This window comes from Sciurus vulgaris (genome assembly GCF_902686455.1).
Source record: "Sciurus vulgaris genome assembly, chromosome: 18".
Taxonomy (NCBI): domain Eukaryota; kingdom Metazoa; phylum Chordata; class Mammalia; order Rodentia; family Sciuridae; genus Sciurus; species Sciurus vulgaris.
The window spans coordinates 33,317,145-33,338,199 of NC_136479.1; the positions used below are offsets into that span (position 1 = coordinate 33,317,145).

The 21,055-nt window shown below is 53.6% G+C and overlaps 2 protein-coding genes across 4 annotated transcripts; one reads left to right on the forward strand and one right to left on the reverse strand.

Moving 5' to 3' along the window:
• Positions 1-7,558: 7,558 nt before the first annotated feature.
• AP1S1 (adaptor related protein complex 1 subunit sigma 1) lies at positions 7,559-13,389 on the forward strand. Of its 2 annotated transcripts, none has more exons than XM_079121972.1 (5): positions 7,559-7,685; positions 9,457-9,635; positions 10,221-10,329; positions 11,233-11,370; positions 12,643-13,389. In XM_079121972.1, the coding sequence occupies exons 1-5, from the start codon at positions 7,683-7,685 to the stop codon at positions 12,688-12,690; spliced, it is 477 nt and encodes a 158-aa protein (XP_078978098.1). In that variant the 5' UTR covers positions 7,559-7,682; the 3' UTR covers positions 12,691-13,389. The 2 variants fall into 2 exon arrangements, with proteins under 2 accessions (XP_078978098.1, XP_078978099.1); XM_079121973.1 differs by lacking the exon at positions 7,559-7,685 and adding an exon at positions 8,071-8,194.
• Positions 13,390-14,251: 862 nt separating this feature from the next.
• Positions 14,252-18,994, reverse strand: VGF (VGF nerve growth factor inducible). Of its 2 annotated transcripts, XM_079121970.1 has the most exons (3): positions 18,909-18,994; positions 17,132-17,351; positions 14,252-16,631 (listed from the first exon to the last, which is right to left on the reverse strand). In XM_079121970.1, the coding sequence occupies exon 3, from the start codon at positions 16,609-16,611 to the stop codon at positions 14,761-14,763; it is 1,851 nt and encodes a 616-aa protein (XP_078978096.1). In that variant the 5' UTR covers positions 16,612-16,631; positions 17,132-17,351; positions 18,909-18,994; the 3' UTR covers positions 14,252-14,760. The 2 variants fall into 2 exon arrangements, with proteins under 2 accessions (XP_078978096.1, XP_078978097.1); XM_079121971.1 differs by lacking the exons at positions 17,132-17,351; positions 18,909-18,994 and adding an exon at positions 16,758-17,021.
• Between the last annotated feature and the right edge of the window lie 2,061 nt (positions 18,995-21,055).

Sequence of the window (21,055 nt, forward strand, 5' to 3'; positions counted from 1 at the left end):
AACTTGCTGCTATTATTATTATTATTATTATTATTATTATTATTATATTTTTGGAGACAGGGTCTTGCTATGTTGCCTAGGCTGGACTCCAACTCCTGGGTTCAAGAGATCCTTTTGCCTCAGCTTCTCAGCTTTCTGAGCAACTGGGAAGATAGGTGCCACTGAGCCCAGCTCCCGCCATTACTGGTATTATTACCTAACAGGCCCAGGTAGCAGGCATCTCTGTGCTTGCTGCTGTGCTGGTTGCTTCTCTCTGTGGAATTTGTGAGCAGCAATAAGTTTCCCCTGACACCAAGGACTCAGAGAGCACCACAGTGCTGCCCTCGCATGCCAGTCACCAGAACCTTGTGTGTTTATACCTGCCGCCTCTCCGGCCAGATCGAGAGCTTCCTGAACACAGCCTTTTGTCCCCCCCACCACCAGATGTCGCTTTGACTCTAATGGAAGGCTCTTCTCCAAAGCAAAGCAGCTGTGGTTTCAACCAAAGTCTTGCCAGGTTTGAACTCCATCCATTTTAACAAAAATTTATTTGAGAACCAAACGTTGCATTAGGTACTATGTAGTATCAAGAAAAAAGAATAAGTGATGCTTCTTAATTCCAGGTACCTAAGGAGAACAGACACCAGAAAGCTGAAAAGCTTTGCATGCCATGGCAAGAACGATCAAAAGGAACATTCCAGAAACAATTGCTCTAGTCCAGACTAGAACATAAAGGTTCACCAGAGGACCAGATGTTTGAAATCTTAAAGGATGAATATGATGGATTTGGGTCTGATAGAACATTCTAGAAAACGGTGTCAGCAAAATCACAAAGCAAAAATCATGGCAAAAGACAGGTTCTGGGGACACAGGTGAGGGTGCTGTCCCAAGTCGCTGGGTGGGCTTCTGTTGCTCTCTCCCTCTCAGATAACCCAGTGTTTCCTGTCTCTCTGGTGCATGTCCTTTCTTGTTACCCTTCGAGTCCCAGGCTCATAGCCTGCGAGCATAGGGACAGTCAGGGACAGTCAGTGACAGTAGCCACACGGGGAATTAAGAGATGGGGTGGATTCACAGGAAGGTGGAAGGAGGTGGCAACTCACTTGCCACAAGTGAAGTTTGAGATGGCAGCGGACCCTTCACATGGGGGATCCACATACAGACAGATGGCAGGCCCCTGCCAGGTATCCGCTCTGTACCGAAACAGCTAGAGAAGGCCGTTTATCCTCTAGCAGGAATAGCAGATGTGAAATGTACAGCATTCAATAAGAAATCAGAATTTAATCTATTCTGGGTAAGAAGTGAGATTTAAATATTCATATTTGATAACTATCTTTGTCCATTCTCTGTCGCTATAATGGAATAACTAAGACTGGGTAATTTATAAAGAACAGAGGTTTATTCGGGTTCACAGTTCTGGCAGCGGGGATGTCCAGGAGCATGGCTCTGGCATCTGCGTGGCTTCTAGAGAGGGCCTGCTGCTGTTTCCACTCACGGAAAAAAAACAAAGGGTGATTGGGCCCGTGCAGAAGAGGGAACAGGAAAGGTGGACTTGGTTTATGACAACCCTGTCTAGGTAACCAGTCTGGCCCTGCAGGAATGAGAAAGGCATTGATCCCCTTTAGCCACCCAGTCACCTCTTAAAGATCCCCCCTCCCAGCACACTAGAAGTTCAGGTGCCAACACGTGAAGTCTGGGGCACGCCCTCAAGTCAGAACGGTAGTCCACGTAGATCAGAACTGCAGCCATTCAACCAGCTCTGTGCGGGCGAGGTGTTCGGTACCATCCACAGGAGCTTGCAGTTGAGCTGAAGGGATGAGGCTGACTCTCAGATGAGGTCAGCAGATGACAAGGCACCATGAGGAAGTTCACCAGTCAGTTCTCAGTCAGATGCTACAGGAACCAACTCTGGTTTGGTTTGGTTTTGTTGGTACTAGAGATTGAACGCAGGGGCGCTTAACCACTGAGCCACATTCCCAGCCCTTTTTAAATTTTTATTTTGAGACAGGATCTCTCTTAGGGCCTCGCTTAGTAGCTGAGGCGGCCGCCATGCCGGGCTGTAAACCAACTCTAACTGAAGCATAAAAGGAAATTAGGGAGCTCGGGGAACCAAGTCTCCAGTCTCATACTAGGAATAAAACCCCGAATCCCAGCTGTGCCCCCTACCTCCATCCCCTTCACTGGACCCAGGACAGTCCCCAGCACCACTGCACTACTATCCCAGGAATCCTCTGCCCTTGCTAGAGTCTAACCTGCCCTCCATCACCTCACCCCCTCCTAGACCAGAGTCCAGGCAGGTGCACAGATGGGAAGAGCCCACCAGACATGCATATGCTGTGCCCACAAAGGAGGTTGCAAAGTACAGTGTCTGGAAATTTCCAATGCTGTACTGGGATGGTGGTCTATGTCCCCCTAGACTCAAGATGAGGAGTTCCCAAACTGTAAGAAGGAGGTCTAGAGTCTGGGAGACAAAAAAGAATGATAAGCATCTACCACAGAAAGTATACAAATGTTCAGGACTGAGGGTAACAGCATATAATAAGGTTCCATATAAATTATCACTAAAAAAACTTTTTAAAAAACTGCAAATGACATCATCAGGGAATTATGAACTATTGCTGTTTTTATGTCGCTTTTTGTTTTGTTATGTTTTGTCTTACAGTATTGGGAGACTGAATCCAGGTGTGCTCTACCACTAAATTACCTCCCCAGTCCTTTGTCTTTATGTGCTTATTTCTATATTGAGACTAGGTCTACTAAATTGCCCAGGATGACCTTGAACTTGCTATCCTCCTGCCTCAACCTCCCAAGTTGCCAGTCACATGCACCACCATGCCCAGTTCTGCGATGGTTTGAACAATGGAGTCTGCTTTAAGTTCAGGTCGAGACTTAATCCCCAATGCAACAGTATTAAGCAGGTGTCCTTTGAGAGGTGACTGAGCAATTCTCAGGAATAGGATTAGGTGTCCTTATAAAAGAGCTTGAGGGATTTCATACTCTTGATTATTTATATTTATTTACTCAGCCTGTTGTGAGCACACGGTCACTCACTTAGACCTAACATGTTTGTGTCTTTCCACAGTGTCAGAATTTAACGAATGACAATAAAGTCACATGCTACCCCACTTTCATCAGTTGCAGTTGACTGAATACTTGTGGGTCACCTGATAGACAAAAGTTGGGCAAATGCAAGTTCTGATCTTAATTTCTAATATCTATTGCACTCAAGTCCCGCATCACACTCTGTGTGTCACAGAAGGCTAAGGGTTAAGACAGCCACAGGGATTCAGAATAAAGGCAGACAGCAGATACTAATGCAGAGTTCCTGTGAGTGATCGAATAAGATCAGGAACCAACCAAAGAGCTTGTTCAACACGCAGGAACTTATTCTAGGCCAAGGTCTAGATGGATAGCAGTTTAGAGGGTCAGCTTGAAGGGGGCTGAACGTGGCCGTCACAGGCAGGAGAAACCATGCTCTGCGGAAGCCCGATGGGACAGGAAATCAGAAGTCCATCACTGTGGCAATTTTCCTGGGCAAAGCTCCTGACCAGTGACCAGATGATGGGGTCAGGGTGCCGCCATGTCCAGTCGTCCTTCTATGGGCCTCAAGTGAGGGGGCTGGTGTTTGATGAACTCGTGGGGCCTGGTTTTTCAGAGATGAATTTGATACACTCGAGCATCCAGGCGCTTCTGACTAATTCCATTAGTCCATAGGTGGTCATTCCTATTAGCATGGTTAATTTATTTGTCAGTTTGTGCCTTATGGTTGTGCCAGACAGATGGTGGTATTTACGTGTACAAACAAGGTGTAGAGTCATTTCACTCTGACACTTAAAATGGAGAAGCTTATGGCAAAATACCTTTTGTAAAACTGCTGCTTTACAAAACGGAGTAACTCAGGTTTAGGCACAGCCTGAAAACTGCTTTCCCTTACATCAAGGAGTAACTCAGAGGAGGGCCCAGCCTGCCCTCCACGTAGCCTCTTTGGTCTTGTTCACCATGTGAGGACACAGCCAGAAGGCGCCATCTTGGAGGCAGAGAACAGCCCTTATACATCAAACCAGCTGGCACCCTGATCTTGGACTTTCCAGCCCCCAGAATTTTGAGAAATAAACTTGTGTTCTTTGTAAACCAGCCGGTTGGAGGTATTTTATTAGAGCAGCACAAATGGACTAAGGCAATTACTTAGAGAACGGACCAAAAGTGAGTGTCACAGGCACCAAAAAAGGGAAACCCCAGATGATAGACTCAAAGGATGCCAGGCTTCCAGCTGGGCCACCCCTGCAAACCACCTGGACAGCCACGTGAGGAAAAGCAAGGGGAGGTGTCAGCGTGACTTGGAGGGTGACAGTACAAGCACTGTCCCTAGCTGTGACGGAGAACCTCGTCTCTTCCAGTTATTCAGAGGGCATCACTAGGCCTCCGGCCCCTCCCTGAGTCTTCTCCCTTCTTCCCACTTAGATGACTCATCAGCATCCGCTGGTTTGGTCCACCACAGGTACCTCTGATTTGTCCCTCGCCATTTCACCCTTGCACCTGGGTGCCCAAAACTGCCTCTCTGATCATCTTCCAGCCTTCCATTTTGTCCTTTCAAATTGTGCCACACATTACTAAGTGATTAATGTTCTTAACACTGCACCGAGTGATTCACCAGCTCAGACAACCATAATGACTCCCATCTGCCCACAGCATCCAGTTGGAACTCACCTCCGGGCACCAGCTGCACTCACTCCTGGATTCTCCACGTCCACCATTCACTAACGAAGAAGAAACCCAGTCTAACACTTTCTAACTCGTCTCAGCCACTTGAATTCTGTTATTCCACATGAGCCAAACCCGTATTTCTAAGAGTCCCCTAGTTCATCTTATCTTCTCTGCAATTAGACCTATCCCACTGAGCTGAGGAATTCTAGAAAGTGTCAGCTCTCCAAGGAGTGTTGGAGCTGACCTCTCTAGAGCTTTCCAACTTTGGCAGGCTGCTGTCTCTTCGCCTCAGATGCTCATACTTCCTTCTACCCAGCCTCCTCTTCTCTCCCCTTTCTTTTTATGTGTTTTGCTTTCTGTCCTTTTCCTTTAACTCCATAATGACTCACCCTTTCTGATTCTAACAACTTGCTTCATGGGTCTTATTCTTTACCTAATAAGTAATGCCAAGATTATTCAGTCAACTCTCCACGCCATCAGCAAGATATCCCTGCTATATACCTTATGCCTTAGACTGTGCCATTAGCAAGCAATAAAGGATAGGCAGAGGAGAAAGGGAAATGAAAAACAAAGAATAAAGAAACAGAAGAAATGAGTTAAGCAGAAGAACTAACAGCTACTCTAATCAAGTGTTTACAAGGTGTTGAATATTTTCTATATCTTACCTTTAATCCCTGAAACCACCTGCAAGATTCCTAACAAGATAGAGGGTTCGATGACTCACCTGTGGCCATACTTTTTTATAAATATATTTTCTTAATTGTAGGTGGACACAGTACCTTTATTGTATTTTTATGTGGTGCTGACGGTCGAACCCAGGGCCTCACATGTGCTAGGCGAGCATGCTACCACTGAGCCACGACCCCAGCCCAGTCATATATTTAAGTAAGGGTTAGAGACAAGATGCCATGACAGATGACTTAGGCCCACCCTCTTGCCACTGGAGCATCTTACCTCCAGGGCACAGATTCTCTACATTCATCATTTACCAACAACGTCGTCGTAGCTGCCTTGGTTATGAGGCTGACTGTGGCAGTACTGCTGTCCTTGTGTTCAAGGAACCCGTACTTTTTTTCATAACTGCTCTAAAGTGCAAAAGTAGCAACTGTATTACAGTATGTCATTATAATTGTTCCACTTTATTAGTAGCAATTGTTGTTGACAAAGAACAAGAAAAATGAAGACAGATAAGATTTCACCAACCAGTGCTTCAAGTGCTATTCAAAAATAAAAACATCATTGGTTGCCAGCAGTGATCTAGAGATAGATACAGCAGTCCCCCTGATCCAGTTTCTGTAGTTTCAGTTTCCTGCAATCAACTCTAGTCCCCAAATACTGATATTTTCCAGAAAGAAACAATTTATAAATTTTAAATTGCACATCATTCTCATGTAATCTAGCTCCATCCACATCATCTCTTTGCCCAGAGAATCCACACTGAATACGTTAGCCACCCATTAGTCATTCAGTAGCCCCATGGCTGTCAGATCGACTGCTGCAGTCTGCAATGCTTGTGTCCAGGTAACCCACAGCTTATTGAATAACCGCTCCAAAGTCCAAGAGTAATGATGCTGGCAATTTTATTACAGTATATTGTTATAATTACCCCCGCTTTTTTGGTACAAAGGGTGCTTTACCACTGAGCTATATCCCTGGCCCTTTTTATTTTAAATATTTTAGTTATAGATGGACACAATACTTTTATTTCATTTATTTATTTGTATGTGGTTGCTGGGGATGGAACCCAGTGCCTCACACGTGCTAGGCAAGTGCTCTGCCACCAAGCCACAACCCCTTATTTTTTATTTTGAGACAGAGTCTTGCTATGTTACTTAAGGCCTCATTCAGTTGCTGAGGCTGACCTCGAACTTGTGATCCTCCTGCCTCAGCCTCCAGAGTTGCTGGGATTATAGGAGTATCCCACCTTGCCCAGCTGTTCCCCTTTTCCGTTACTGATGTTAATCTTTTACTGTGCCTACTTTGTAAACTGAACTTTATCATAGGTAGGTATGTGTGTATGTGTAGGAAAAAAACATACTTTATGAAGGATCTGGTTTTATTCACTGGGGTCTTGAAACATAATCCCCTGAGGATAAGGGGAACTAGAGTTATTAATTTTTCAACATAAAATATAAGGGTTGTCTTTTTTTTTTTTTTTTTTTTTTTTTTGCGGTGCTGGGGATTGAACCCAGGGCCTTATGCATGGAAGGCAAGCACTCTACCAACTGAGCTATATCCCCAGCCCAAGGGTTGTCTTTTAAATCCATACTTCCTTACTTTAGGACACCCCCCACTGAAGGCTCCTATTACAGCTTACACTGTCCTCATGTTTACACCTCCCCTGTTCAGTGCTGACCCACACTAACCTTTTAGGATTCTTTTTCTTTCCCCCTCTACCTTTTGTATCAGCCTTCCCTTTTCTCATCCCTCTTGCTTCCTATATAGTTCTCTCTAATAGACTGCTGTTCTAGTAGATTCTTAGTGCACACTTGAGCTCTCTACTTTCCTCATGCCCCCACCACTCTTTGTCTTCCTCTTTTCCATGTAATGTCACCTCCCCTCATCTAATTCTCCCCTGCTCCCCCTTAATTACCTGTTTCCCTGCCATTGGTCCTCCCTGCTTCCCCGCAAAGTCCACGACACCTCTCACCCCTTTTCCCGCCTTTTTCCCCCAAGGCTCCAAAGCGCGAGGACCTCATTGTCCTCTTCCCCCATCCTCCAACCAACCCACAAGATAGCCTTGTTACCATGACGACTGAGCTTCTCAAAGCTGAAGTCAAGGACCTGGTTGCCATGGCTTCCGCTTCTCCGCCTCCAGCCCCGCCCGCGCGCCCCGCTGCGTTGGCGCCTGCGCAGTGCGCCGCGAGATGGGTCTCCGTGCCGGGGCGGGACGGGGCGGGGCTTCGGCGGAGAGGGAGGGAAGGAAGAGAAAGGATAAGAAAGGGAGTGGAGCTGGCGCCTACGGTGGCCGAAGAGGGACGCGCCGAGCCGGAGGCTGCAGGATGGTAGGCTGTGCGAAGAGGGAGGGGAGGGGGAACCGAGGGGCGTGGGCTGCACCTGCGGGGGTCCTCGGGGGCCGCCCTCGTTGGGAGCCGCTCTTTCCTCCCTCTGGTCCTCAGAGGACCCACTCCTCTGAGCGGGTGGGCGAGCCGGCCTGGGGAGGAAGAGATGGAAATGGCACTCGGGAGAGGGGCGGGGAGGGGGCGCATTTGTGCGGCCCGAGGGGACTGTCTGGGGGCGGCGGGACCGTCCCGAGCCGGGAGAAGCTCTCAGGGCTCGGGGCTCCGTCCAGGGAGCCCCGACCCCTGCCGCAGGGAAGCGCCGGAAGGAGAGGGGCGCGGGGTCTGTTCGGGGAGAGGGAGCGGGGGTCGCGGGTCACCGAAACGCTCTTCCCTGCGGCCCAGGCAGGATCGGGACCCGCGGGGAAGCGGGCGGTCGGAGGGCGTCGTTTCCGGGTCCGAGGAGTGAACGTCCCGCCTCAGTTCCCGGCCACGCGCGCCCAGCCCGGGCTGAGGTGGGGAGGCGGAGTGGGCTGGAGGGTTTGCACTGGGAACCCAGGTTTTGGGATCCCCGACTCCGGGGCTCTCGCTCTCCGCCTCCCAGTCTATTCTCTTTCCGGAACCCAGGCCTTCCGTCTTCCTGCTGGCTCTCCACCCCCGTCTTAGCTGCACCCGGGCTCCGTGGGGCCCCTCGGTTCTCCTCCTCCCCCCCCCCAAAAAAAAAAAAACCCACAAAAAACAAACAAACAAACAAAAAAACAGTCCTCCGAATTCTGATTTTTAACCTACTAAACCAGTACTGTTGCACACACCCAGAGATTCCAGCTCTGCTAATATCCACGGAGAAGGGAGTTGCTGGGAGCAAAAGAGTCCAGGAAGGGGCACCAGAATTGGGGAGCAGGGGTGCACGAGGTTGTGAGGGCTGCACACCCAGTTTGCTCTTTGTTCCACAGACTTTTCCTAGGGGAGCCACCCTGGATGACCCTGTCCTAAGCGAGAGACTGAAAGGAGAAAGGTGTGGGTCTTAGCAGGAGGCACCCTAAAAGGAAGTAGAGAGAAAAGCTAGGAATCAAATGACTGGAGGGTGAAGTTTGATCATCCTGACACCAAGTCCTGTGCTGGACACATGTACATAAACAGAGAAGGATACCCCTGAGCATAGGACTGTCAGTGGAGGACACTGTTAGGGACATTGGCGAGGGCTTATGACTAGGATAGGGTGGAAAGTTGAGGTAGCTTGAGACAAAGTACCCCACTTCAGCATGGTGGTAGGTACAAGGAGCACAGAAGAGAACTGGCATCTCTTTGCATTAACTCTGCACCATTTGTCACCCTGTTGGGCATTTTATCTCCTTTGGAAAGCAAAGGGTAGGAAACAGGCATCAGGGAATAAAAATAATAATACGTTACAATGCCTACTATGTGCCAGGCACTGTTGCTTATATCAACTCATATAATTCCTCTAACAGCTCTGAAAGGGAGGGACTTTTACCATCTCCATCTTACCGATAGGGAAACTGAGACCTAGAGACATAATTTACCCAACTAGAGCCAGGATCTGAACCCAAATGACAGATGCCGAAGCTACAGCTTCCCCCAGAAGGAAAGTCGCCTGCTGGTGGGAACACCCAGAGTTGAGAGCCAGGGGCTAGATTTTTTAAGAAAGTAGCAGCTGTGAGTAGAGAATCTGGGGACTGAGTTGGAAGCTGTGGGTATGGAGGAAGGAGGTTCAGAACCAAATCTCCGAGCCTCCACTCTGGTCCTCTGTGTCCCCCAGATGCGATTCATGCTGCTGTTCAGCCGTCAGGGAAAGCTGCGGCTGCAAAAATGGTACCTGGCCACGTCAGACAAAGAGCGGAAGAAGATGGTTCGGGAGCTTATGCAGGTCGTCCTGGCTCGAAAACCCAAGATGTGCAGCTTCCTGGAGTGGAGGGACCTCAAAGTTGTCTATAAGAGGTGACACCTGCTTGCAGACCCGTCCAGATCCTGCTGGATTGAAGTTTGGCAAAGAGTTGAAATGGCTGAGAAATAGGTGCCTCTTGGGCCAGGGAGAGCTGTGTGCTGAGAACAGCAATGAACACCAACCTCCTTTCCTCTCCAAACACCCCTTGAAGAAATTCTTGCTCCCTGCCTGGTATTGCTCAAGCCTGACACTTGCCACACACATACTTCTGTCCCTATAGGCTCTATCTTGTCCACTGCACATGTCCCTTGCTCTCTCTCGCCAGTCAGAGGCCTTGTCCCACTTTTCCCAGCACACAGGCACACCCCCCACACATACCCTTTCCAGTTCCTTTTCTGAGCAGGTCAATTAGTTGGCTCAGGTTTTTGCTGAGTCAAACTGAGCAGGTCAGAGGGCAAGAAAGAAAGAGCATGCGTCCTTACTTATTTCTGAGAGGCAGACAGAGTTACTCTTTGCATACCCGAGAGCCACCTGCCTCTGTCCAGTTGGGGCACAGACCTTGGGCCGATAGCAGATTTAAACTCGAATACCTGGGTTCCAGCGCCAGTTGCCAGCTGTCTCATATGTCCACTCCACAGATATGCCAGCCTCTACTTTTGCTGCGCCATTGAGGGCCAAGACAATGAGCTCATCACCCTGGAGCTGATCCACCGATACGTGGAACTCCTGGACAAATACTTTGGCAGTGTAAGTCCCCCACTCACCCCAGTTTCTATACCCAGAAACCCCCCTTTCTGCTAAACTCCAGGGTCCATCTAAGTCATCTTTACTCTGGAAGTCTCAGGGGAGAGATGAAGTTGAAGCAATGAGAACAGTAATTAATCTCCCCTTTTAAGCTTTAAGCCTATTAGCTGTGCCCCTTAATAGCCCAGGGCTGAGGTGGGGTGGGGAGAGGGCAGAATCTGCCACTTAATCTCCACAGAGAGCTCAGCTCAGACCTCTTGTGCAAGGAAGAAACCAAGTTCAGATTTCCTTGGTGGTTCTGACCTTGGCTTTGTATTGTGGAGTTTTTAATATAGTAATGCCCAGGGTCCCATGCTAGAGATCCGAATTAACCGATCTGGGGTGGACCCTGAGGCTTGGCAGACAACTCAGATCCTGGATGGGGAATAAAAATGACTCCATGATTTGTATCCCACTCCACAAAGCCCTGTGGGGTTCTCTTTGCTCCTCGTTCCATCCTTTAAAGAGGTGTGGGTAACCCTATTTTCAGATGAGAAAACTGAGGCTGAGACACTCCATGATATGTACAGCTAGCTGGGTCTTGGCAGAACCCTGCCTGGGATTCAAATCCTGTACCCCAGGGACCGTGTCTCCTGTCCACAATGCCAGGGATGGAGGCTGGCACAGCCTCTGGTGGGAACAGCAGTGCAGATTTTAGAGACAGTTCAGCAGGAACCACAGACAAGGATAGACAAGGCAATTCATATTTCAAGATGGGCGGGGAAGAGTCAAGAGGAAGGGAAGAAAAGGCAAGATCCAATACTGAGTGAGACCCAGAGCAAGAACCCATGGTAAGAGGTGGTCATGGGAAAACGGGGGACTGGGTACACCTCGATGGGCCACTCTGCCCTCTTCTCCCACTCCCAGGTGTGCGAGCTGGACATCATTTTCAACTTTGAGAAGGCCTACTTCATCCTGGATGAGTTTTTGATGGGAGGGGACGTCCAGGACACCTCTAAGAAGAGTGTGCTGAAGGCTATTGAACAGGCTGACCTGCTGCAGGAGGTACGGGCCGGGGACAGTGAGGAGGAGCAAGAGCATCACAGCAGAGGGGACCTGTCTCCCCCTGGACACCCTGCCTGCCACCGAGGGGGCCCCCTTCCCTGTGGCGTCTGGCCCCCACCACGCCCATCTGTCCAGCTTGCCCTCAAGCCATGACCCCTTGGGGTGGGAGGTGGAAGGACCATCACACATCTGTGCCAATTGTCCCCTCATTCCAAGCTCTCTTCTCCCCAAGACCCAAGGTGTCTTGTCCCAGATGAATCTCCTTTGACTCCTCAGTGCTTCTCTTGCTGTCGAGGGTTTCTAGAGAATTGGACAGGGCCACTGGGAGATCAGTCTTTTCTTCCCTGATTTTTTGAAACGCACACATTCAAAAGCCTTTGCAGGAGTAGAAGGCCATGAGGGTTGGGGGCTGCAGTGGAGGGTGCCTGGATGTTGGTCCCCCTGCTATCCAGCACCCCCGCCCTCACCCCATTGCTGCCTGCCCCCTCTCTGCTGTGCCACTGCTGAGCTTTGGTGCAGGGAGATGAGTCACCGGAATCTGCAATGACGAGCAAGCCGACCTGAGCTGGCTCTGAGGAGGGGGAGAAAGGGGCGGAGGGGGGTTCATCCCTGCCTGAGGAGAAAGGGTAAAACTGAACCCACATGTCACCGGTCCAGTTCCTCCGTCTCTCTCTCTCCCTCTCCCTTTCTCTCTCTCTCTCTCTCTCTCTCTCTCTCTCTCTCTCTCTCTCTCTCTCTCTCTCTCTCTCTCTCTCTCACACACATACATACACACGTACCCTGGCACACACCCCCACCCTGGTTACTAGTGCTCTGCTCAGACCCTAATGACTCATCTCTCTGCAGTCGAGTTCACCTTCCCTCGGGCACTTGGTGACAACCTCTTACTACCTCCCCCAAGCCTGAACACTAGGACCCCGCTATCTACCCACCAGCCCCACAGAAAGCAGGTTTCCTGCTCCCATCCCAGCTGCCCCAAGGCCAAGCCCCCTGCTCACCCAGCTTCTGGCTTTGGGTTCTCTGGGTGGTGATGGGCTCAGCCTGGACCCTCCGTGCCACTGTGGATGCTGGGGTGGTGCTGGAAGGCTGGTGAGCGCGCCTGAGGGCTCGCAGCCGCTCCAGCCTTGGGCTCATGTTGGCTTCTCTCCCCCGCCCCGTGTCTCTCTGTGCCCCCAACTCCGCCACCTTCCTCGTGCGTGGTTGCCGGTTGTCTCGCCCACCCTGTCTGCCTCTCCTGGTGTCTCTGCGTCACCCTGTCTGTCTCTGCCTCAGGAGGATGAGTCGCCGCGCAGTGTGCTGGAGGAGATGGGTCTGGCATAGCCCCTGCCGGCCGGGCCCCGTGGAGCTGGGGGAGCTGGTGGAGAGGCAGGGCATGGTAGCTGCTTCTCCCGCATCCCTCAGGGCCCTTCTCTTGGTGGGACCCAGCTGCCCCTCCTCTGCCGCCTCACCTTTGGAGGGAGCCGTGGGCTCCGGCCCTTCAAACATTCCCTTGCTCCACCCCCACCCTCTTTCCCACTGAAGGCTTTCGGAGCTAGGAGGCAGGAAAATGTGACCAAGACGGGGTGCTATTTGGCCGTCATTCCCTGCCTTTGAAGAACCAACGACACCCAGAAATCCTCCCCCACTTTTGACTGTAAATATATAAATACGTCAGGTTAAAGGGAAAAGGTCTTCAGGGCTCTTCTCTCTCCTCTGCCCCAAAACCTACCTCCACCCCTCCCCCTAGCCAGCCAGGGCAGCTTCTCTGCTGGGAGGGGGCCTTTTCCCTCACCTGCCCCCACCTCCTCCTTGGCCATCGTGGGGCCCCTGTCCAGTGCCAGGGCAGGAACAATATAGTTAATTTTTTTCTAACCTTGCCACTTTGAAGGAAGGGCTGGGGGAAGGGCAGGCTTTCTGGGACACTGGCCCTGTGCCTCCTCCACTCTGTTCTGGGTGAGGCAAGAGCTAAGGGGGAGGGGCAGGCAAAGTGTCCACCTTTATTTCCTTTCTTCCGAAATAAAAGGAAAAAGTGTTTCTGGACTTGGCTTGCCTCTGCTTTGTGAAGGAAGGCCAAGGGTACACTACCTGTTAGCCTTTTCCCAGAATGGCATTGCCAGACTTAGGAAGAAAAAATATAGGGTACCCAACTGAGTTCTAATGTCAGACAGACAACAAATATTTTAGAAGTGTATCCCATGCAGTCGCTGGGGACACACTTGTTCTGAAAAAGATCCATTGTTTATCTGGAATTGAAATTTAAGTAGGAGTTCCATACTTGATCTGACCCTCTTACCCAGTTTGGGCTGCTCAGCGCCTCTGACCACTGTCTTCACCCGTGCAGGAGCAACTTCTAGAGACAATGTCCACTCTGCTAAGATTTCCTCATGGAAGACTTTAGTTTCTTTTGGCAAGGGAATCAGGAGTTCAAGGGTATCTGTGCTTAGGAAAGGATTGAGAAACAGCTTAACAGCAGGGTGTCTCTGTGGCTGCCAATCCCTTCTCCATTTCTTGTCAAAAGGACCTAGGACAAGGGAATTCATGGAGCAGTTAGGGAGAGATGCGGGTGAAGTGGCACCTGGGAACCACCTAGGACCACGGAGTTTCACAGTGGCCGCTTCTGATGTGTGGTGCCTTGGTCTGGAAGCTTGTGGCTTCATACTGGACAGCTGACTATTCCCACTTTACTGCGAGTCCTGGGAAGCAGTGGCTAACCTGCCCCATCCCCACGCTTGAAGTGGGAAACATTCACCCTCCCAATATGATTTCACGGTCCCCCGACTCGACCCTCGTTTTGATCTGGGGATAGCAAGAAATGACGGGTTTTGTAGCTGGCGCTTCCCTCACCGCCCCTTGGGAAGGACCTCACAGGCCCAAGGGGACGGGTGAATAATGGAGAACAAAGTCCTAATAAAATAGTCACTTTTATTTCTTAGCAAAACTATTTCCTCCGTGGGGGGTATTTACAACAGTGAGAGGAAAGAAGGGGTAAATTCACAGCGATTTGGAGAGAGCGGAGAGGCTCCAGAGAGGCCCGAAGGGCGAGAGACAGACACATATTTTCACACAATTAATTGGAACTGCTTTTTCCGGTTTCGGACGGGGAGGTCCCTAAAGAGACTAGTTAGGGACCGGGCCCCGCCAAGGGGAGGGAACTCGCACAAACCACCCGCCCACCTGGGCTGGTCCCAGGTAGCCCGTGAGTTTTGGGAGTTCGGGCTTCGGACCCGGGAAGAGGTCCAGCAGGTCCCGGCACAGCCCGGAGGCAGAGGGCCCGCGGGCGGGGGCGGGGCCGGGAGGCGGTCGAGGGGCGGGGCCGGGGCGCATGCAAACACCGAGAGGGCGGAGGAGCGACACGGAGGGGGGAGTGGCGGCGCGCGCGGCGGGGACGCGCGGGGGCGGGGCCGGGGCGGGTCACGGGCGCCGGAGCAGCACGTGCTCGATGTAATTCTCCAGCTCCTCCTGCTCCTGCAGCCGGCGCTCCTCTGCCTCCGCAGCCTCCTGCGCGCGCTGCGCCTGGGCCTCCTGGCCCGGATAGTGGCGCGAAGGCGGCAGGGCGTGGTGATAGTGGCGGCGGCGCGAGGCCGCAGGCGGCTGCAGTGTCCGCGGCCGAATGTAGTTGGGAAAAGGGTGGTAGGGCCCAGGGGGAAACACCTCGTCCTCCTCCCGATCCCAGGGCGGGAGCACTTCGTTCCAGTCCGGCAGCTCGTCTCGAGCGGGGGCGGGGGCAGGAGGCGGGGGCTGCGGGGAGCGGACGTGGGTGGGGGCGGGGGCGGCCCGCGGGGGCGGCACAGGCTCTGGAGGGGCGTTCTTCTTCCGCTTCCGCTTCTCCTCCACCTCCTCGATGATGCTGACCACATCGTCGGCTGGCAGGTGGAGTTTGGTGGACAGCTCAATGAGGCTATCGATCGTCTGCGGGTCCATCTCCTCGTCGTCGTCCTCCTCTTCCCCGCCCTCCTCTGCCCCCTCAGCCTCCTTCCGCCGGTGGCCTGGCGTCTCCTCCTGGGAGCGCTTGTCCTCGGCTCCGGCTTCCCCGTCCTCCTCCTCGGCGAACAGTAGCGCGTTCTGCCGCGCCCTCTCCGCCTCCTCCGCCTCGGCCTCGGCCTCCGCCGCCTCCTCATCCTCTTCCCCCACCCTTTCCTCCCCGCCGCGTCGCTCCTGCTCCGCCTCCTCCTCCCTCTCGCTCTCTCGCTCCTCCTGCGTCTCCTGTCGCCCCCGACCCCCCAGGCCGCGCTGCCGGGCCCCGCCCTGCAGCAAATACTGGAGCAGCAAGTCGGAGGCGAGGTCGGCCAGCCGCTCTTCCTGCGCTGCGGCCTGCCGCGTGGCTTCTGCCTGCCGCCTCCCGGCCTCTACCTGCGCCAGCCCTTGCTGTAGTAGGCGCTCCCCCGCCTCGGAGCCGCCCAGGAGTGAGCTCTCTGGCCGGCGCGCCTTGGGGAAGGGGGCGCCCAGGCCTTGGTACGCCTTGGATAAGGGTGCCAAAGCCTCGCCCAGGTGTGTTTTTGGGGAGGACACTCCTTCCCCGAACTGGTGGGCTTCGGGAAGGGGCCCGCTCTCGGGCATACGCGCCTGGAATTGCGAGGGAGCCGGGGGCGGCAGAGGCGCGCGCTCTGGGACGCGCGCCTGGAACTCTCCCCAGGAAGCGCGCCATACGCGCTCGGGCCCAGGGCTTTCAAGATTGACTCGGGTCAGCGTGTGAGTGCGGGTTTCCGTCTCTGCTGCCGCCGTCTCTTGCTGGCGCTTGGCACTGCTCGGACTGAAATCTCGAAGTTCTTGGAGCAGTGATGCTAGCGCCTCGAGCTCCTCGGAGGGGTCGCCCGCTTCGGGACCGTTCTCCTGCGTCTGAGGGCGAGGCGGGGCCGCGGGTGCCTGGGTCTCTGGGGCCGGTAGGCTGTGGGTCTGGCTGCGCACGGTCTCGGTGAGCAGAGCTTCTGCTGTGTCTTCCGCTGGCCCCTGCTGGGAGCCACCCGACGCCGGGGGCGAAGCCGGGCGGTCGAATGCCTGCAGCAGCACCGCGGCCAGCGCCCGGGGATCCACGCCCTGGAAAAGCTCTCCCTCGTCCTGCGGCTCAGAATTTCGAGCGGCTCGGACCTCTGGGGTGCTGTCATCCTTTTGCCCGGGCATTGCGACCCCAGCTACTGGCTCTTTATGCTCAGAGCTGAGGGGAGGAGGTTGCGCCTCAGGACGCCCCGGGGGCGCTGCTCCTAACCCCTTGATCAGTAGAAGGAAGCAGAAGAGGGCGGAAGCCGGCAACCTGAGGGATTTCATGACCAAGGGGCTGCCGGAGACTGAAAAATAGAAGGAACCAAATAAAGAGGGGATTTCTGTAAGAATTCCCTGCTCTCTAATTCTACGATCCCTTCCCCCACCTTGAAGCAGGAAATCCGGGGCTTCCCTCATTCCCCTAACCTTACCCAGAAGAGGGACGTTTAGAAGCAAAGGAGGAAGATGTGCCGATCTCTGAAGTCGTGTAAATGGGAAAATATCGCCTGCAACCCTCTCACCCAGTGCTCTTCGCCCCCTCCCTGAGCCATCTCACTGCCAGCGCCCACGTACTAAGCAGCAAGGATAAGGGGGAAAAAAATCTCTGCTCCCTCCCCACAGGACTCCCCGGATGGTGCGTGGGCGACTTCAGCAGCAAGAGAAAATCTGCGACTCCCCTATTTACCAGGGACCCTTACCAGGGGCTCCCCGCTGTGTTTTTAACACCCCCATCCGGGAGGAGAGAGAACCCTCCCTCACACCCACGGCTGCTCAGGGTTTGGGGGACGGACAGCGGAGTATTTACCAGCCGGTGTCACGATGCGGGAGGTGGAGAGGAGGGTCGGGGCAGGGTAGGGACAAGGGAAGATCGGGACCCGTCCGCCTTGGCTTCGAGCGGTGGCTGGGCTAAGAGCGACGGTCGAGGTCTGGCGTCCAGTGGGCTGGGCTCAGCAGGGTCGGCACAGCTCCCGGCTGCTCGCTCGCTAGGGCTTCAGCACGCTGGACAGCGCCCGCGCCTTCGCCGCCTTATAAAGGGGAGCGCGCGGGGTCACGTGGGTGCGCCCCGCCCCATTGACGTCAATGTTCATTCATGGGGAAGCGGGCGGGCGCCCGGTGGAGGGAGGACGCCCCGCGATTGGAGTGTGCGCGCCTCTCCCGGCCTGCGCCTGCGCACTGAGGACCTCAGCTGGAGGGGCGTGCGCTAGCCAAGCTCCGGGAAATGAATGAATGAATGAATGAATGAATGCTGAGACGGGCGGGGCAGGGGGCTTTGAATGAATGAAGGAGGAACGAGGAGAAAAGGATGAATGAATGAATGGGAGAGTGAATGGAAGGGTGGATGCAGAGGAGCTGGAAGGCGGGAGGGTGGATTACAAAACAACTTGCAGCTGCTGAGCTCGCGTTGCTGAACTGAATAGGAAGGGGGCACCCCCAGCGTCTGACTGGGCACCAGTAGGAGATTAATACTGGGGAGGGGGATGATAAGAATTTGAAAGCTGGGAAGGGGGCTGGGCTCCCTACCCCTCGACCTCACGGTCCTTGGGGAACACGCCCAAGGACGGCGTGAACCTGAGAGGAGGGGCGGATCTGCTCGCCTGCGGGCGCTGTCCGCGGATCTGCGTTGCGGGGTGCTGGCTCAGGTCCCCGCAGATGGGTGGATCTTGCGGTTTTGGTACACATTGGAAAGGGTCCGAGTCGGAAAAGAAAAGGGAAAGACTAAGGATGTGTGCCTCTGGGTCGTGTCTGTTCACGACCGACTCGTGTCTGGAGAAAAAGGTGTGTCTGTCCTTCTGTCCGGCTGACTGCCTTGCATGTCAAGGCCCCCGCTGTGCCTCTTCTCAGTCCACTTCCCACCCTCCTCCAGCTTCTTTCCCTCCCTCTGCTCCCCCTACCCAAGGACGTTTGGAGGGCGAGACCAGACCAGGTGGGGAGGGGGTTGCGCAGGTAGGGGGGTGACTCAACTCCAGCTCTCTCCACCACTTAAAGGGAAGGTTTGAACCCAATGGGAGGGGGACTGCAACGTCAGAGATAGACCCTCTCTGCCACCAGACCCTTGGACCGTATCTCCTGCCAGAGGGGTTGGGGCTGGGGGCTTGGACAGTTAGAGGTTCCGGGAGTGGGGGGCGATGACGCACAGATTGCGCAGAGAGAATCCATCAGCGAGCTGGGTCCGGTGAAGGGAGACCAGGCGTGGGCGGGGGTGGGGGGAGGACGGAAATGGGGAGGGGGTAGGAGAGAGGGAAAGGTGGCCAGGGGAGCAGCCACTGCAGGAATGAAGGGGAGGGAGGCTGGAGGGGGCTGCGGTGCAGGGGAGAGCAGTGCGGGGGCGTGGGCAGGGAAAGGGGGGAGTCACAATGACACACACCAGACACACAAGAACTGCGGACACAGGGGTGTTCGTGGGCACACGCAAGGCACCAGTACCCTGAGAATCGGGAAACCAGGACCAGGGCTCTCTGCAGGGGCTCAGAGCCTCTTTCCGAGCCAGTCCTAGCCCCCTCCTCATCCGTTCCTAGTACTGACCCTTATTCCAAGCCCCCCCCCCCCCGCACACTCGCACACTCACACACTTGCACACTCACGTGCTTTCCCTCTACAGCCAGAAGAGGCTTCTCGCTTCCATCAATGGCTCGACTTTCCCAGAAGAAAGCCCATCAGCTCTGCGGGGAAAGAGGTGGGGAGGAGTGGAGAGAGGAAAGAGGAGAGATGGGGGCAGGGAAAGGGGAAGGAAGGAAGGAACCTGGAGCAGGTGGGAAAAGCAGGCTAAAGGAGAAGGAAAAAGGAGAAAACTGTTGAGAAGCAAGGTGGCTGGAGAATTCAAAGGAAAAGAGACCCTCCTGGCAGTCTTCGCACCCTACCCCCACTACTCCCCAGGGCCTCCCCTGCCCCTCTGGATCCCCTCATCTCATACCCCTCACCGTCTTCTCAGACTGGCATTACAGGAGCAGTGGGGTGGGGAGGGGGTCACATTACCTTGAATGAATCAGAGAGATGTCTCAGACATGTGGGGGAGGGAGCCAAGGGGTCTGAGTGATGGGAAAAAGGATTCAGACTCAGGAAGAAGGAGACAAGCACCTAGACACATTCTATATACTCCTGGGTTTGTGCGTTTGCACAGACGTGTGTGTGTGTGTGTGTGTGTGTGTGTACGCACATGTGTGTCAGGGCTCCCACTGTGCCTCTTCTCAGTTCACTGCCCACCCTCCTCCAGCTCTTTCTGGACATATGTACAAAAATTAAGAAGCCCCGTCGTGGGGAAGAAAAAGAAAGAGCATGAGGGGAACAAATTTTGTATTTCATCAGATTGAGAGTGGATGGTCCTGGTAGTTTTCCAATTTAAATAGGGGATCTTCTCTTCCAACCTGGGTGACTGTTTCTGCCTGTTTCCAGGGGTCGGTGTGCAATCTGATCTCCTTGGAATGTCTGTACACCTGTGCAACTTGGAGTCTTTGCACCCAGTTCTGGGCACCTGTTGGTGTCTGAAAAGTGTGCCTGGCTTGGTGGTGCCCAAGAACGTGTATGTATATATGTATGTATATGTGTCTTTGTGCATTTATCTGGGTCCTTCCATGCCTATTGATATATGTCGTTGATTGCATGGACTTCCAAGTACCTTCATCTTTCTTGCCCCTCCCCCTATTCATTTTTCGACCTCTATGCAATAAAGCTTCAGAAAAGTTATTTATCTGGAGCCCCCAAGTTGTGGGTCCTTGCCCCTGGTTTTCAGAGCATTCCCCATTCCTCCGTTTCGCCCAACCCCCACCCCTCCATGTCTCCACTTGCTCCCAGGGAACCTTCTCAGACATGTATATCCCAGAGCCTCAGCCATCATGGGGAAAGGTGTGGAGGAGGCAATGTGGAAACGTGGGGCACCAAAGTCGATAGACTTGGTGAATACATAATCTGACTCTTGAATGTGCTCTCTGGACAGTGGGTCTGCCTCTCTCCTCCAGGTTTCCTACCTGCGTCAGCTCATTCACATACATCTGCACCTCCAGGGGATGAGCTGTGCCCTTCATAACCTGCTGTCTCTAGGGACTTCTGGAAGAGATCTGAATTGGGGACAGGTTCTGGGATCAGGGAGAGGAGGAAGATGGCAGGAAAGAAAGAAATGAAGAGAAAGCTAGAAAAGGCAGAGCTGAGATGGGGACCTGGAGGGGTTGCCTGGTGTTTGCTCTGAGTTGTTTATATGAATTCATCTCTCTTTATCTTTGTTTCTGATTCTCCCATACTCTCCAGGAGGGTAGAAGGAGAAGATGGGGTTCACCAAAGTAGTGATCCAAAGCTGAAGGTTTGGAAAACTAAGGGCGAGGGGCAGAACATGGAGTCTTTTCCCTGAAAAAGCCAGGAGAGAAAGAAAGGGCAGGGGCTCAGGGCCCCCGCAGTTCATCGTCCCCTTCTTCCCCTCCCCCTCCCCCACCGGTGACTCACCTCTGCAGCCTTTCATTGCGTCAGCCATATGGGGGGACAGGCAGGGAGGGGGCACTTAGGAGAGGGCAGGGGTCTCTACTTTGAACTGAAAGAAGGTGCTGAAGACCCCCTGAAAATGGCTCCATTTAGAATACATACATTATTGCCCTACTCCTTAGCTACTCCAGGGGTGGGAAGTCCTGGGAAGGGGCTGGGGAGAGGGCTGGGGCCACTGGAGGGTCTGGAATGATGAGCAATGGGAAGGGGATGCTTACTCTCATTTTTAACCCCAGGGTCCCATTCCCTCAGACCCCCACCC